Genomic DNA, 18,829 nt, shown 5'->3' on the forward strand with positions numbered 1-18,829 from the left:
AAAGGATAGCACTTCCGAAAGGAAACTTGCCGTCCGGTGTTAATGTTAGAACACGAGTCCGGCTGGATGGACAGTGCGTCAGTTGAGGACTGGGTGAAGTGCGTTTGGCAACGTCACCCGGGAGCTTTATTACAAAAACGAAACATGCTTGTGTTGGGGTGTTACCGAAGACATACAACCGACGCCATAAAAGATATGATGAGGAAAGGAAAAACCGATCTTGCGATAATTCCCGGAGGACTCACTTCTATTCTACAGCTGTTGGATGTGTGCGTGAACCGGCCTTTCAAAACTGCAATAAAACAATTGTACACTGAATGGATGTCTAATGGTGATCACGTGTTAACACCAACCGGACGAGTGAAGAGGCCTGAAGTGGGACTAATATGCAGCTGGATCAAGACTGTATGGGCATGCATTCCCAACGATCTAGAAATGTGGAATTTCAAATTCAGTGGACGGTACTGAGGACGACTATTTGTGGAAGGATGCCAGCGACGAAAGTCCCTATGGCGAAACTTAAGATGACGACAGTGAACTGTGAATGATCTGAGTGAAAAATGAAAATCCACAGCCTGTTTTCAGTCATTCAACTGGGTCAGGAATGGAATGAAGGAAGCCCCAGCTAGCAGCGAGGATAGGAAGTGTGCCGGCTGCCGAAGCCTGTCACATTCCCCTTGGGCAATAATTAATGAATGATAGAATGAAATGATATTGGAGAGTGTTGCAGGAATGAAATATGACAGGGAAAACCGGAGTATGCGGAGAAAAACCTGTCCCGCCTCCGCTTTGTCCAGCACAAATCTCACATGGAGTGACCGCGGAATATGAACCACAGAATCCAGCGGTGAGAGGCCGGTGGGGTGCCGCCTAAGCCACGGAGGCTGTGACGTAAAACAAATTGTAAAAACAAGAACAATATTCAAATTCCCCTGACATTAATTGAATAGAAAACTAGTTAGCTATTTACAAGAGGAGACTCATAAGGAATACTTAGTACTCGTACATTTTCTCTGCTAGGTGGGAAAGCATAGAAGCTTGGATATGGTTTTGGGCTTAGAATACGAGAGAGCGAGTACAGATTCTTTTGTTGTTTCCCTTTTAGTAGTCTCTTACAACATGCACAGGTACAGGTAACTCATCCTTTGGCTCCATCTGAGTCCTGGCATTGCTTCCACTTACTTGTGCCAGGCTCCTCAGTTTCACCTATCCTACCCAACTCCCTTGGTCAGCCCTTGTTCTTTTCTGACCTCGACAGTATTAGAGCACTCGAGTCCTAGGGAGTGTTTTATTTTCATGCTCTTTGTTGCCCTTGTTCTCTGAACATTTAATATGAACTGGCCCTTACTGGCCAACCAGTTTGTGACACTGAAAAAAATAGTGAGAATTCTTTGAAATATTCAAAGACATAAGCTTCACTATTGTTTCCGTATTGAACTGAGATCAGAGAGAGAAGAACCTTACAAGTAACTTATCTCTTTAAAATATGTTAAAAGTGTTACATTAGTTTTGAAGTGATATGCTTGTAAAATTTGGTGTTGATTAAGGATGTGGCACCACCACAAGTAATTACAGTACTTACATGCAGCAAAACCTTAAAGCGTTATATCTACTATGTTATTTTTGAGAACTCCATGTCTTTTTAGTATGTTCATCAATAAATAACATAGAGCATCGTTCCAATAAGTAACACACATCATTGTTCGACTGATTTTCCCTTTAAAACGACTTTGATTTTGAAATGTTCAGTTATAGACAGCTGATTAAGAGTTAATATGTCTTGTGATGATGTAACATGCCTGTTTTCTTGATATAAGGACTAAATTTTTATTTATTTGTATTATTTTAAATTTTTTGCCTCTACTGTTAAAAATGGAAAATGTGCCATACAGCGCTGTTTGGCAGCGTACTTTAATTTTACTTACAATGTCCTGATACTGCATGTTCCTACCTTCCTGTCTTTAGAAAAACTCTCTGTTTGTTCCGCTCCCTCTCTGGAATATTTACAATGTTCTATACTCTAAAAGCAAGCATGCTCACCTCTTTTGCAATAGCACACAATTCGTCTGCCATTGTTCTGCCGGTCTCCTCAACGAGACTACGCAAGACACCGTCCCTGTTCTGCAGTAGAATGTAGGGGTGATCATATTCCTAGAAAAGAAAATAGAAATGTATTTTGTTGTAAATAATCATCCAGTAACTAAGGATTCATGCAGAAGGGACATGCATTCTGAAGAAAAAGAGCAGTGCCCTACAGAGATAATAATAGACTACAGCCAACGTACTAAGGTGGGGAAATTAAAGATGAAAAGGGAAATGAACCTGTGAGGCAAAAATATATGAAAAAAAAAAGGAACCACCACCATACACACGTTTTCTTTATAGACTGATCAACAATCCTCTATTTGTAACTAGTTTTGTGGCCTTTTAACTTTAAATCATTAGAAACTGAGTCTCCCTTACCCTCCATGACTGAGTCCATTATTCTCCTAAGTAACCTATCCTCCCCCATTTGTCTCACACAACCCCTCCACCAAAACCGGTTTATACGTACAGCTTCATCAATTATACTCAACTCTCGATTTACTATAATCGGACTGCGTTGCTTCTTAATCGCGATATCAAAAACACTAAAAATGCACGGCACATAAGCACAAAACCATGACTGATTATTTTCAGAAACAATAAAGTTAGGTGGTCTGAATATTATTCTTTGTCTTATTAGTCTCAACGAAAAGTGCTGTTTATTTTTCTGTTTATTAATTGTGCTAAATGTTACTTTTACTGCAACGTATTAGGTAAGTTAATAATAATAGACCAATACAGTAGTATCATTTATTATCATTTTAACTGTACTTTCAGTACGCCTGTACTATTTTTAACTTTTTGCGGATTAACCGCGATTTTACTTATCCAGGAAGCCTTAACATATTATCCCGGTTAATCGAGAGTTGAGTGCAAGTTCATTCCTAACAACCTTTCTCTTCTCATTCTGAGTACCCTGATGCCATTGTTACCACTCAGCTTTCACTCCCGCACTTCAAAGTTGGTCTGAAAACAGACCAGTATAAAGATAGTTTCGTCCGGGGGGCAGACTTCTTTATGGATGAAAAAACTCCGCACTGAGGTAGCAAACAGTATATTGGTAATTGCTCTAAGTCACACAGATAGGTCTTATGGCGACGATGGGATAGGACTGGGCTAGGCATGGGAAGGAAGTGGCCGTGGTCTTTATTAAGGTACAGTCTCAGCATTTGCCTGGTGAGAAAACGGAAAACCATCTTCAGGGCTGCCGATAGTGGGGTTCGAACCCACTATCTCCCGAATACTGGATACTGGCAGCACTTAAGCGACTTCAGCTATCGAGCTCGGTCATGTGTGTTTTGTAAGTATGTATATGTTGCTTAGTAGTAGTAGTAGCAGTAGTAGTAGTATTTGAATTTATTATATCATCTGTAATTGGAGAAGTAATACCTCTGTTGATGATAAATAATCAAATCAAATCAAATCAAATCAAATCAAATCAAATCAAATCAAATCAAATCAAATCAAATGGTTAAGTAGACAACTTACCACCACCATTCCGCCATCAATCACCAATAATCTGTCATTATCCATGACAGTATGCAGTCTATGTGCTATTGTTAACACGGTACAGTTGGCAAATTTTCTCCTGATTGTCTTCTGGATCAAGGCATCAGTCCTAGAAAAATAAATATAAGATAGTTACAAGTTAAACCTTTAGTTTGGTATAATCAGCAATACTGGTAATCTCACACAAAATAAAGGAATGTGCTTCCTTTTTTTTTTTTAGGATAATCATTTAATCAAATGGATCTGGGTACAGTTTCATAATGTTGTATATTAACCCATTCACGTCATGATGAGCTGTGGTCCCGAGCGGCGTTTCGGCACACGAATCAAATGATAAGCTCAGCTCGCAATACACAGTGACTCGCTTATCTTTGTATATTAGATTCCCTTTGCAATATAATATTTAACAATACACATTGTAAGGAACTAGAGGCATGTACTGTTGGTAAACAATGCTGTCTGTGAATATTGAATTTTCACGACCGCATTGTAATAGAAACAGACTTTCAACATATTAGGTCGTGTTACATACATATAGTACGTGTTGAAGAGATGTTAAGTACAGAACAAAAATGGCCAACCGGACACCAGTGGGATCCGAACCCACAACCTCCCGATTTGTTTCTACTCTAATGTTGTCCGTATTTCTGCGCAACAATTGTTGAATAACAGTTTATTTTCATCGGTATGCAGTATTCATTATGCAGTAGGACCGGTTTCACGGCAATGACGACGAGATATTGAAAGCGCTTGTAGACATTGTTTTAGATGGCGATTATGGCAATAATGATGTTTTGGTTGAGGATAGCGATGGCAACAGTGAAAGTTACTGAAGTGAGCAGAATATTGTAGAAAGTAAAAGTGCCACGCCGCACATGGCCGGTGACAAAAATGAACCACAGTGATTGGAATTTGGAGAAAAAAGACAATAATCCTGATTTATATCCATTTCGTGGATACAGCAAGATTTCAGAAATATTTATTAAAAATTTATGGACCGCCCACAGTCTGAAATTGTGATTTTTTTTAAGAGTACATGGATCCACTCTTTTTAAAATTATTTAAAATGAAACATTTGTACCACAGTCAGCGGTCACCCAAGGAATGAGGACTGGGTAAGCCATAACCTTCAATGGCATGCAAGCAAAATTTGAGAAAATTATCTGTATTGGTTTTTAATTTTGCATGTTTTTGTGTGACATGCATTCACAATATAGGCGGGAAATTAAATCTGATTCTACAGTCAACAATGTGGCCATTTCTTGTGACTTGAATGGGCTAAATACAAAATTGAAAACTAATTGAGTAAAAGTAATCAAAATACTTGCAACTATTACATTTTTAGTATTTTTATTTTTAATCATTACATTTTACAATCATCATCATCATCATCATCATCATCATCATCATTTTACAGTTCCAGTTTCCTGGGTACTGTTGGCGAGCCTCTTCCATTCTGTCTTATTGACATATGTTCTGTTGTTAACTCCTTAAGCGGGGAGCTCGCTACACATTAGCTCACTCTCAGGTGGGGAGCGATTTCCCTGATTGAAGAAAATATTTAATTATGTGATTAAAAACAATCTTAGACTAAAATGAACTACTGAAGGGCCAAAAGAGAAATATTTACTTGAATATAATGTATTTAATTGTTGAAAAATTTGATTATTTTAACTTTTCAATACTTTGTGCAAAAACGTACTAAGTGCTTCCACACTGTGAAATCGAGACTGCTTCTTCCCAACAGCCAAGCTCTGGTTTTTGTTTATACAGTAACTTTCACCTGAATATTTTAGGCAGTTTACTATCAATCTCTGCCTGGAAATAAATATTTCTGTATATGTAAATTGTAGATTTACAAATTTTACATGTACTTAAAAGATGTGCAATGGAATAAATTATAATACTCACAAAACTTTCTGTTATGTTTGTTAGCGCTTTCGAGGGATCAAGTTTATATAGCCTCAGTACAATTCATAAGTGATATAAACGGACTATATTTCACTACATTACACGTAATATTTACAGTATTTACAGTCTTCACAGTGTTATGTCTTTTACAGCTTTTCATTATGATACACATGGAAGCAGGTCATGTTATATAACCTGTCTCGCCTTCGCATAATTTATGTAATTCCATTCCAAAACGCGATCGTTTTCTTGTTATGTAAACTTTCCACCCTAGCCACCCTTTCCATAGCAAGAGGTTCTCATCAATTGACATTTTGCCATCAGGGGTATAAGCTTCCGAAAATTCTGCTAACGGGTGGTCAAATACTGAATTTATCTCGTATATTTTGGGAGGAAGTTTTGCATTATTCACCTCATTGTCAGAGATATGTAAAAAGCTGTGGAGAAAAATCTAATAATAATAATAATAATAATAATAATAATAATAATAATAATAATAATAATAATAATAATAGGTGCCAGAATTTAGTCCCACAGGAGTTCTTTTGCATGCCAGTAAATCTACTGACAAGAGGCCGACGTATTTAAGCACCTTCAAATACCACCAGTCTGAGCCAGAATCGAACCTGCCAAGTTGGAGTCAGGAGGCCGGCCAGGCCACTCAATCTGGCGAGAAAATAATCCCTTCTGTGTCATCATGTGATAGAAAATAGGCGTAGTGAACAAGCGATTGCGAGAAATAATGTCCTAATTTGGGTTTCTGTACAATCCCCTGCGGCAACAGAATGGTCATAAGAAGTTTTCGTCCTTATTTGTCCGGACACGGTCTTAATCTTGATTCCTTCCTTTCGTCTTACTAAACTGGGTTTTATGTGTGATTTCCTGCTCGGCATCTTTTGTCTGTTCAACTATGTTCTGGCATATCTCGTCATAAAAAATGTATTAAAATATTTCGCTCAGTTTTGTTTTCCCTAAAAACACTCTCTTTACATCACGGTGGAAATTTGGATAAAAGCAGGAATTTCTTTGTCCGTTTTCAGTATAAGTTTACCAAGAACTTGCAATGGTTGGATTGTCATCAGTATTATCGTCACAACTGTCACTGTCATGATCGCTACTTGAACTGGAATCGAACACGTGTTGTCTCTATTGCGACTGCTGAATATTCGCATCAGCTACTCCCAAACCCTGTAGATTTGAGCCCGCAGTACTTATTCCAGGTAATTTCCTGTCACTTACGAATTCCCCTTCGGCAGAACTTACTTCACTAATATCACAATTGTTCCCACTAAATTCCAACATTTCGTTTATCATGACCCGTAAATCATCTTCCTCTAACAGTGGGGGCCGGTAATTCGTTATAGATATTTTAGCGGAAAAAAATGTAAGAAAAAGGATCAAATAGAAGCCTGGTCTCAGCAGTTTGGACAGAAATCATGAAATATGACTATTACGGATGCGTACAATAATAAAATGTTGTGTAACTCGCGATAAACATACACTCCAGTCATGAAAGAAGAACTCAAGACGGGGGATAATAAATCAGGTCACAGGTCTAAAATGTCATCAGAGGTGTCTGTTCAGTGTTATAATCTCTAGAAATCCCTTCTACAGCAATATTATTACATCCAAGGGACGATTAGGCGATGAGCTAAAGCTTCAGCGCGGAGCTATTAGGCCTTACGTCGTTCTTGCCCGGACTCAGCTGCATTCTTTATGTTGCAACTCATGAATGACACATTGGTATTGGGAAAACATAGTTGAAAAATTTCACAACAGTGGGCAGACTCATCCAGAATACACTGCTGAAAAGGAAATAAACCTCTGCAGACAGGCAACTGAGAAAAAAAAAATTGAATCGGCGGATACATCCGCGTTCCCCACCGAGCAAGCGACTTGCAGCCGCGGATCTCGCCACATCGCCCACCTAACGGGTTAATGACATCCTCCAGTGTCCTTTCCCGATCTGCAACGTCCATCTTTACGATATCCATCCAGTGGGTTCTTGGTCTTCGCACCATCTGTTTCCCTGCCACATGCCGCTCCAAGTTAACATATGCTGTCCTTGTTGGCTCCATCCTCATTACATGCCCGTCAGGTCAGATTGCGACTGTCTGGCCGAGGGTTGGGCGACTGTTACCCAACCTGACAATCTAAGGGAGAACCAATGGCTATGGGCAGAGGAGTTCACCCTTAGGGGGCTTGCTGAAGCCACTGTGTAGGAAATGACACATAAATTCAACTGGAAGCTGCTGCCATGCAGATGTGGCAAGGGACTGCTGAGATAACCCTGACAGACAATCTTCTCTCTAACATTAGGCCTAGCAAGTCAGTTGGACAGTAACTGCAATCACTTTCAACACTTACTTTTTACAAAATGTAATTAATTTTTTTCTTGAAATAAAATAGTAATTTTACATTCTAGTAATTGATATAGATCATACAAAATCAGAAATGTGAAAAAATAAACCATGGTGAAAATAACTTTTTCAGTTCTACTATAACAGAACCAGTAGCTGCTCCAGTTCTAGATGAGGTACTTCCTTACCTCTCCAGTACTTCCAAAGACATTCCGATGACGTTCTTAAAATTAAACACAGGTGTTCCTTCAAGTGCTCCTGTAGGGTTCTTTTCAGTAAATGCAAAGATGTACATACTGCCCCTTAAAAATGTTGAGGATTAGTGATGAAAATTTTAAGAACCAATTAATTTGTTTGCAAAGTAAATGGAAAATCGCCAGGCTGAGTGGCTCAGATGGTAGAGCACTCGCCTTCTGAGCCCAACTTGGCAAGTTCGATCCTGGCTCAGTCTGGTGGTATTTAGTGCTCAAATATGTCAGCTTCATGTTGGCAGATCTATTGGCACGCTAAAACACTCCTGTGGGTCAATATTCTGGCACCTCGGCGTCTCCAAAAAACGTAAAAGTGGTAAGTGGGATGTAAAATCAATAACATTATTAAATGGAAAATAATTTCAGATGGTGAAAGTCAATAACTAAAATAAAAATGATGGGAAAGGATAGTTTCAGAAGTTCCAAGGTACACTGAAACCTCGTTAGTGCATTCCTCATTTTTCCCGCTTAGCACATCGTAAATTCCAAGTCCTGATCTTGTTGACAATAAGCCTGTTTCTGTAACATGCAAACCAGTTTCTTAAATTCACCGTATAGTGAGGAGGGGGTTGGGAAATAATCCGAAAGAAATGGACGTAGGGAATGAATTTCTAACCCCACAGCTCTGGGATCACGTTACTAAGGAAACCAATGCCTATGCTTCTTTATTTCTTGCTAATTTATCTGCTTCCCTTGAAACCAGTAATACTTACGAACAAAACCATTAGTTTCCTGTTACCATTGATGAGCTAAAAAGCTCACTTTGCTCTGTGTATTATTATGTATGTGATTAGTCAAATTTATGTTAAAGTGACAAAAAAATACATAAATGGTATGCAAGGGAATATTTCCTTTCACAAGTAATGGTGGACCAAAGGGTTAAATCATTATATGTGTGGAATATCTTTCACTGGCCAAAGAGCACTGGAAAGAACAATCAATCAAACAGCAAATACACTTAAGAACACACGTTCATTCTCTTTGTGTTGACCCTTGATCATAGTCGGTTATTCTTGACTTTGGTGTTGAGCAGTAGTTCCTGTTTTAAAGTACGGTAGCGATTTATTTTATTGTCTGGTAGCCATGGGTAGAAGCGAAGTGACGATCAAACAGCATGCCGAGAGTCACAAATTGGGATATTTTTATGTAAGTGATACAGAGAGGCCTATATTGATGTGCCGACTTTGCAATCAAAGACTTGAAGAAAAAAATGTTTTGCAGTCCTTCCTTTGCCTCAGCAGCACTGCTGTGCATTTGGGCCTCCACGAACAGTGTCGATGTAGACTTATTTTTAGCAAGTACAAGATAATTGTAACTGATAGGCGGTCTCGAATGAAGGAGGACACCGTTTAAACAATTGGCATGTTGTACTTCAATTATCATTGAAATTCCTGTTCATTGTAGGTGTGTTGTATTGTGATAAATAAATATGTTCAGAATAGTATTTTTCACTTTGAAATTGTGTTCGTAAATTTATAAATAGGCATATACGTGTGTGTGCGTTAATACTTCTTACAGTGTTATGTTGATGTCTGTCTTATTTTCTATAGTGAATTCAAAGGTTATGGGCTCGGATCCCACTGGTGTCCGGTTGGCCATTTTTGTTCTTTACTTAACATCTCTTCAACATGTACTAAATGTACGTAACACGACCTAATACGTTGAAAGTCGGTTTCGATTAGCTAAATTATGCCTATTTTTAACCAATTTGCTAAAAAAGCCGCTAAATTTGAGAAATTTAGATGCTACAAAATGCTAAATTTGAAAATCAAAACGCTAAATCTCTGATTTTTAAATGATATAAACCACGAACTCTAATGATGGTACAATTTATGATAATACAGGCAAAGATCTCTGGAAAAGGTGTGCTGAAACCTCAATTTAAGGTAAACCCCCATTCGACGTTAAAAATATCAGGTTCCTGTAAAAACGTTAAATAGGGGTTCTACAGTAATTAATTAATAATAATGATGATGCCTTTTAACATCTTCATCTTAGCCCACGTCTCTCTGTTGAATTGTTCTTCAGTCTATATTACCCTGTTATTCAGTTACAGTAAATGTCGTGTGTGTTCTGATCCCCCCTTATTACCATTTTATCTTCAGTGACTGAAAATGAAATTTAAAAAGAAAGTTCTATTAACTTTGAATTTATATTAGAAATGGGATATACCATTATGACTTTTTGTATACATACTGAGGGTCAACATTGGCAGTTGCTTCATCCAACACGAGGATTTTATTATTCCTAACAATGGCTCTAGCAAGGCACACCAATTGTCTCTGTCCAACACTGAAGTTACTGCCACCCTCAGAGGTCTTCCAGTTAAGACCCGCAGGCTGGTCTTCCACGGCATCCTTCAGTTCCACCTGAAAAGATATCAATATAGGTATTCACAATGCTTGAAGCCCATATTACTGGTTAAACACTAAATTTGAAATTGAAATTTAAAAAAAACTTCTATTAACTTTTAATTTAATGCGCCAGGTCTTCAAAGTCATATTCAAATATCTTTATTCATTTCATAAACAATATGAAAACAAAACATAGTCATAAACTTGAAAAATGTAAGAAACAAATAATATCTGTTTTGGGACCAACAAAAAGTATTCGTACGACCTCTGTCTTCTGTACATTTCTCCATCAGTCAACAAAAATCAATATTTTGTAGGATTGCCCTTGGCGGCTATGACAGCTTGGATGGAAAACTATCTTCAGGGCTGCTGACAGTGGGATTCGAACCCATTATCTTTCAGATGCAAGCTTACAGCACGGCGAACTCGCCTGGTACACAACAGTAGCTCATCTGACATGTTGGTGCTTAATTTTAAGTTTGTAAATGAATTGTGTAACAATGTACATAAATTAGGCCTACTGTACTTATGCATAATGATTTGCACGACACTGAGTTATGGAGAAGAAAGCTGGGCAGTTTACAAATGATGAAAATTAAAGCATACTGAGGAAGTGGATGCTATACATGAAACGTGCAAATTGCCCAGATGCTGAACATTCCAAAGACAACTTTAAAAATACGAAGCGTGTTTTTTAAGTAAGGTCTGTTTTGTTGTAGACACTAGTAGTTCGCGCGCATATCACAATGAGCGCGTGCGTTGTGTACCGGCATGCCTCGGGAACAACTGTGCTCAGTTTCAGCTCTGTAGCTAACCTGTATGGTTCTGTTCTGTGCTTTCAAAATGTTTAAGACTATCAACTCGCCCACCGTGTGTGAGGTTCGGTCAGTGATACGGTTTCTGTCAGCAAGGAACCTGTCTGCTGCGGAAATTCATCGACAGATTTGCGAAGTGTACGGGGATACTGTTATGAATGAAAGCAAAGTGCGTAAGTAGGTACGACAATTCAAAGATGACTGTGACAACGTCCATGATGAGGACCGCTCCGGTCGCCCTTCCTTGATTACAGATGATTTGGTGGCTTCAGTTGAAGTGAAGATTCGTGAGAACAGGCGCTTCACAATAACAGGTCTCTCAAACGAATTTCCTGACGTGTTGAGATCAGTGCTTTACAACACTGTTTCTGAACACCTAAAGTTTAGGAAACTGTGCTCCCGTTGGGTCCCAAAACTCCTAACAGAGGACCACAAAAACCAAAGATTTGAGTGTGCGATGAAGTTCTTGACTCGTTATGACGAAGAAGGTGACGGCTTCTTGAGTCAGATCGTAACTGGAGACGAAACATGGGTTTCGCATATCATGCCTCAATCAAAGCAACAGAGCATGGAATGGAGACACATACACTCGCCTGTAAAGGTGAAGGCCAAACAGACTTTGTCCCAGCGCAAAATCACGGCGTTGGTGTTATGGGATAGGCATGGTGTTTTGTTGGTCAACTTCATGCAACGAGGAACCACTATCAATGCAGAAGCATACTGCCAAACCCTGAGAAAGCTACGCAGAGCGATTCAAAACAAAAGACGCGGCATGCTGACAAAGGGAATTGTCCTCCTCCATGACAATGCAAGACCTCACACTGCAGGTCAGACCTGCGATTTTATTGGACAGTTTTGGCAGGGAAGTTTTAGACCACCCACCCTACAGTCCTGATCTTGTGCCGAGCGATTACCATCTGTTCCTCCACCTCAAACATCACCTCAGTGGCAACCATTACAATGATGACGACGGCGTGAAAACAGCAGTGAACTCTTGGTTATCGGAGCAGACGGCAAGTTTCTATGAAGAGGGTATTTTAAAATTGGTTACAAGGTATGATAAGTGTTTGAACAAGCTTGGCAACTATGTCGAAAAATAGAGTATGTACTTTCTGAAAATAAATTTACTTTTTTGAAATAACCTTTCGTTGTGTACTTATTTACAAATGGACCTTACTTATAAAACACGCCTCGTAATTGTAAGCAACATGTATAGTTCACGTTTTCTTAGAATGTATTATTTCTTTATTCATTCATTATAATTGTAAACACTTGTTTACCTTAAATTTAACAGCAAAATTGTTTGTCACTATTTAGCACGTCCCCTCTTTATGACAATTACTTTTCGGTGCCCACAAAAACGTCCTAACCAGTTTTGACAACAGTGAGTAGGAGAGAATGGATTGGAATTGACAGTGGGCTGCAACAAAGGAGTGTGTTGTCACTGTAACTGTTCATAACAGTGACGGATGCCATTGTAAAGGCAGTAAGGGAAGATTATAGAGGGTTAAGAATATACGTTATGATGTTCGATGTTGTGATCAGGGGAGAAGATGATGAGGAGGTACAATGACAGTTGAATGTACTGAATAGGAGGATTGAACAATGGGGATTGAGGATCAACGTGAAGAAGAGCAAGACAATAGTGATGAGCACAGGAAGTAAAAAAAAAAAAAAAAAAAAAGGAAAAGGAGCTATCAAAATTGGAGACAAGAACTGGAAATAGTAGAACACCTGAAGTACTTGGGAAGTGAACTGACAGGAAATGGAAGACTAGATATGGAAATTAGTAGGAGGATAAAACTGGGGAGTGCCTTCTACCACCAGGTGCAGATATTAATATGGAATAAAGATGTACCAATGAAGGCTAAAGAGGTACTGTATATGGGAAATTACTTACCTACAATGACATGCAGGAGAATGGTACAGAAAACAAGGAGGGATAGAGTGAGAAATTAAGACATATGAAGAGAGCTAAATGTGCAAAAACTAAATGACAAAGTGGAATAGAACAACATTGTGATGGCTTGGACACGTCAAGCAGATGAAAGAAGAAATAGACTGCCACAATAAGCACTGGAAAGACAGATGATATGGAAGAAAGGATGAAGAAGACAAAGACTATGATGGATGGACTCTGTGAAGAATGACATAGAACAACCGAACGTGGACTAGAAGACAGTGTTGGATGAGGAATTGTGGAGAGAGGATGAAGTGGAGAAGAACAATATTTGCCCCCACCTGGTGTCAGGTGGAAAAGGGAAAATGATGATGATTATGACAATGATGATAGTAGATGGTAGACTAGATACATTCCACACATTTTCTCTCTTTTCCTCATAGTATACAAAGTAGACAGTAGACTAGATACATTCCTTACTTTCTCTCTTTTCCTCATAGTATACAAACCCACACGGCTATGAAGGAGTACCTTCAACTGAAATTATCTTTAGACTAAAGTTTCCATACCTCTTTTAGTGCTTGCCATAGCACGGAATCCGGAAACTCGTCAAACGGATCGAGGTTTTTACGCAGTGTCCCTGAGAAGAGAACGGGTTGTTGAGGAATGATGGAAAGCTTCCCTCGGAGATCGTGGAGACCAAGAGTCTTGATGTCGATCTCGTCGATACGGATGGTGCCTTCCACTTCCACCAGACGGAATAAGGCAGTAATAAGAGAGGATTTGCCAGTTCCAGTCCTGCCAACAATACCGATCTGTAAGATGAGAAGATAATATTACTGTAGCTACCAATCATATTATCGAAAAGATGTGCTATACACACTAAAATACAGAGAGTAAATTAACTGTGTTGCAACTTATGTTCTGTTCTCTTTGACAACGAAATGGTCATTATGGCTAACAACTAGAACAACTACAAGATATGCCAGCTTATTTATTAGCATACTGACACCTAAGAAAAATCCTAAGAATACATTTTTTAATGAAATTGTAATATTTAGACCAAATGTTGAAAACCTTGTCTATCAAGTTGCTCAGTGATGATGAATAGAAGAACTGACTAATACTGCCCTCCAGTGCCCAGCCAGTAAACCACATACAGTATATCTGAGTAGACAGAATTTAATATGAAATACTCGTTGGTCATTGACAATAATTAAATATTTCAGATTTAACTGTCTATAATAAAGCTTATTTAACACATTGTTGACGGGCCCTGAACGGAGGCTACTATCCCATGTTGACCAGATACCATATTTCCCGGCATAATCGTCGCACTTTTTATACCAAAATTTTTGAAAAAATAGTAGGGTGCGACCATTATACGAAGAATTTTTAATACCAGTATTTGTATTACTCAAAAAATTTATTTATAACTAAATTGTGTTTGATACAAATTTAAGATGCACGTAATACTCGCGTTTATACATCAAAATAATTAAAGTCTAAAACAAAATTCATAATTATTCGCCAAGCCGCGCCATGGGGGATCTCTAACCTATCGTTCGCGAAGGGTCAACGGAATCTTTACCAAAATAAAGGTTATTGCCGTAATATTCACGTATATCATTCATTTGCAAATCAGAGAACTGACCTTGAAGGTTTTCCAATTACTATGAGATGTAAGGAAGAGTGAAACGAAACGGCCTATAAGTCGCGCGTTTTATTTTCATCACGTATATTATGATTGCAATATTTCGATACAGTTATGTATAGTATGAGCATGCCAGTTTCGTTGAAAATGAGAAAATTACACGGTTTAAAATAGTTACGACGTGCACCGGGTACATTTTAATTAGTCACAGAGTTATTAATCGCGTCGTACCTTGTGATGTGTGTGGGATGCTAGAGGCCTTTGTTGCCCCCTGCCCCTAACCAAGCCAGACCAATAATCTTTTCACTAGCCTGGTCTTGAAACTAACTCCTAAGTTGGCAGCATCGCTTGGTTAGCTGTGACATCATCCGACGCGCGCCATGTTGAATTTCTAACCTCTGTGGCATCATGACATGTGATTTTGCAACAATTCGGCAAACGTTTTTCCAACCTGAAAACCTGTCTACTAGAAGACAAGTGTGTGTTGGTTGCCGATAAGTGATTACTTACAGCCTTACGTATTTCAAATGAGAACTCATAATATGTAGGTGGTGAATAAATTGTACACTGTCTCGCGACCACGTTGTCAAACTGCCGATAGCCTACCGGTAAGCAATGCGTCGTACATATACCAGTATTATTTATTTATACGTTGTCCAACATCTCGCAAATGTGACTGTGTTGCCAAATTGCCCATAAACCATACACGTATTTAAAATGCAAATTCATGTGCAACTTATATTGCAGTTCCATTTACCTTTTAACCAGATTAGTGAACAAAATTTGGACGTGCGACGATTATGCAATTAAATGTTTAAAGTCCATTTTTTGTATTGAAAATAAAGGATGCGACGATTACGCAATGGCGACGATTATGCCGGGAAATACGGTAGTTCAAGACTTACAAAAAAAAAAAAAAAAAAAAAAACTGCTGCACTTGAACTACTGAAACTTGAAACTTATTCAATATATCGATCTCAAACTTGGAACATGTAGTCAACAGATTGCTTAGTAGTCTACTGTGTGATACCTTTCAAAGCAGTACACTTTGTGACTCTGTTTACTAGTTTTTCTCAGCATAGTGTAGTAGGAAAGATACTGATCCGCCCTGGCTGTGCCTTTCATGTAAGATTGTATTAAAGTATGCAAGGATTATTCTTTACCATTACTCCCTGGTTAGTGTTAGCAATTCATCATTATAAATATCCAATTCACTATTACTCGGTACATTACACAAGTGATTTATATGCATCTGTATATAAATTTCCAACCAGAGGTTCTTAGTGAAATTTCAAGTGCTGTGACATCCATACAGATGGTTAAGGTCCAATGGTGTTAGCCATCCTCAACCTACTACCAAGACTGCATCACTATTACTGTTACTACTACTGATGAAAAGGCCGTACCTAGGGAGAAGTAAACTTAACAAATTTAAACAGCACATACGAGGTTTGAAATAGTCTACAATAAATTAGAAATATTATAAAAACAAGCATTTATGAAATAAACAATTGAATTTAACCTATAAAATCTGTGCCACCCTCGAATGTTTCTCTATGAATATAGTTAACAAATTTAAGGAGAACATAAATGGAAATTTTAATTCTGGTAAGATATGTGGATTATATTTTTTTTATTACATGTTTTCATGTTATTGAGCCGCTAGACGATTTTTTAAAACATGAATCAAACCTCTAAATATTTTTAATACTTACAGTGATACATATTGTTAACTGCATTTTTAAACAAAGGACAGATATCTTTGTGTCACACGCACACTCTTGTTAAAGTGTGTTCTGACCACCAGAACTCTATGAATTTACCTTTCTATTTCAGAGTTGTAAAAAGTACTACTTTTAAATTGTTTAAACTTTTATTTCTGTAAAATCTGTTTGAAAGTAAAAGATGTTACTATAGTTTCTGTTTTCGGAAGCCCTTCAACCCCACCTCCCCCCACCCAACCCCCCCGCAAAAAATTCCCTGGGCACAGCCTTGACTGATGATGAAAGTGAAGTGGTAGAACCGGCAAGATGCAATTTTTTAATTTTAAAAACTAAAATTATTTGGACATTTTCAAACAAATTAAAAACTTTTATCATTAAAAGGCAACATACCGTATTTCACGGCATAATCGTCGCCACCGCGTAATCGTCGCATCCTTTATTTTCAATACAAAAATCGGACTTTAAACCTTTAATTACATAATCGTCGCACGTCCAAATTTTGTTCACTAATCTGGTTAAAAGGTAAATGGAACTGCAACGTAAGTTGCACATGAATGCGCAGTTTAAATACGTGTATGGTTTACGGGCAATTTGGCAACACAGTCACGTTTGCGACATGTTGCACAACGTATAAATAAATAATACCGGTATATGTACGACGCATGGCTTACCGGTAGACTATCGGCAGTTTGACAACGTGGTCGCGAGACAGTGTACTATTTATTCACCACCTACATATTATGCTTACCGGTAGGCTATCGGCAGTTTGACAACGTGGTCGCGAGACAGTGTACTATTTATTCACCACCTACATATTATGAGTTCCCATTTGAAATACGTAAGGCTGTAAGTTATCGCTTATCGGCAACGTCGCCAGGAAATACTGGCTAGGTAGGTTGAATGGACCTCGAACCAGCCCTCAGATACAGGTAAAATTCCCTGACCCGGCCGTGAATTGAACCCGAGGCCTCCGTGTAAGAGGCAAGCACGCTACCCCTACACCATGGGGCCGGCTCCTGTGTTATTGCGCACGAAGTGAAATCCAAGACGATAACGCAGATTTCCACGGAATTATTCAGCCGAATTATTTACGATGTCTCAGTTGTCATCGCTAGACTCTTATCTTACCTACTACTACGTCATACGTGTCCGGGCATGGGATGAAAACTTTTATCCAAGCAGTCAAGATAATTATTAGCCAATGCTATTAAAGTTTTATTTTATAAACTCGTCAGTCTTGTAATGTAAAATCATCAATAACTGGGAAGAAATATTAACCTAATTACCGTATGTTTAAAAGAAATTGAAAAAAATTAATGTTTGTTACTGACGTCTCGGAATACAGTCAACTATACAGTAGATCTACACCGCGGTTTGCGAGCTTTGCGCAAGCGCAGTAGTGTGTCGCAACCAATGAGCTAAACTGATAAATTGTTGCATGCTTCCTTGCTGCCTAACAGTATTGGCTGCTCTGGAATGGACAGATCACAGATGCATTTATTTGTTTCAGATTTACGTGCTTACTGTAATATATAAGTAATAATAATAATAACGTAAATGTTTCCACCTTTTCAATACAATATATTCACAAAATTACAAAATTATACGGTACTAGTTTCGACCCATCTAGGGGTCATCATCAGCCGTATTGGAGCAAAGATCATTTGTGGCGAAATCCTTATTATTGTCTTAGGATTTCGCCACAAATGATCTTTGCTCCAATACGGCTGATGATGACCCCTAGATGGGTCGAAACTAGTACCGTATAATTTTGTAATTTTGTGAATATATTGTATTGAAAAGGTGGAAACATTTACGTTATTATTATTATTACTTATATATTATTCTCAGTTCAATACGGACCAAAAACATGAAATTCATAACCATCAGTGCTTACTGTAGACATGTGTGCGTGAGAATTCAAGTTTTTAATTTGTGTTTTGGGTGTTTGCAGAAATAATTTGTTTTAATAGTGAACAATTACGGAAAGTCATTTATATCGCAAAACATTAACGTGTGAAGCATTTATAAGCGATTATGGGTAAATATAGAAACTATTCTGCGGGCTTCAAGCTAAGCGTAATTGCCTTCGCTGAACAGCACGGGAACAGAGCTGCAGAAAGAAAATTTTCTGTGAGTGAAAAGTTGGTGCGTGACTGGCGGAAAGTAAAAAACAAGCTAAAAAGCACAAACCCTTCTAGACGCGCGTTTAGAGGTCCTAAAACAGGGAAGTTTCCTATAATTGACGAAGAAGTGTTTAGGTACG

At 38.3% G+C, this 18,829-nt stretch overlaps 1 protein-coding gene across 4 annotated transcripts in view; it reads right to left on the bottom strand.

Moving 5' to 3' along the window:
• Positions 1-18,829, bottom strand: part of LOC136885551 (ATP-binding cassette subfamily C member 4) — a 403,879-nt gene that overhangs the window by 6,988 nt on the left and 378,062 nt on the right. For all 4 annotated transcript variants that reach the window (XM_067158182.2, XM_067158180.2, XM_068230366.1 and 1 more), the window contains 4 exons: positions 13,755-14,000; positions 10,313-10,485; positions 3,574-3,703; positions 2,041-2,151 (listed from right to left, as the gene is read on the bottom strand). In XM_067158182.2, the coding sequence (XP_067014283.1) occupies positions 2,041-2,151; positions 3,574-3,703; positions 10,313-10,485; positions 13,755-14,000 (660 nt within the window). The remainder of the gene's footprint in view (positions 1-2,040; positions 2,152-3,573; positions 3,704-10,312; positions 10,486-13,754; positions 14,001-18,829) is intronic.

The sequence above is a fragment of the Anabrus simplex genome, chromosome 14 (genome assembly GCF_040414725.1).
Source record: "Anabrus simplex isolate iqAnaSimp1 chromosome 14, ASM4041472v1, whole genome shotgun sequence".
Classification (NCBI taxonomy): Eukaryota; Metazoa; Arthropoda; class Insecta; order Orthoptera; family Tettigoniidae; genus Anabrus; species Anabrus simplex.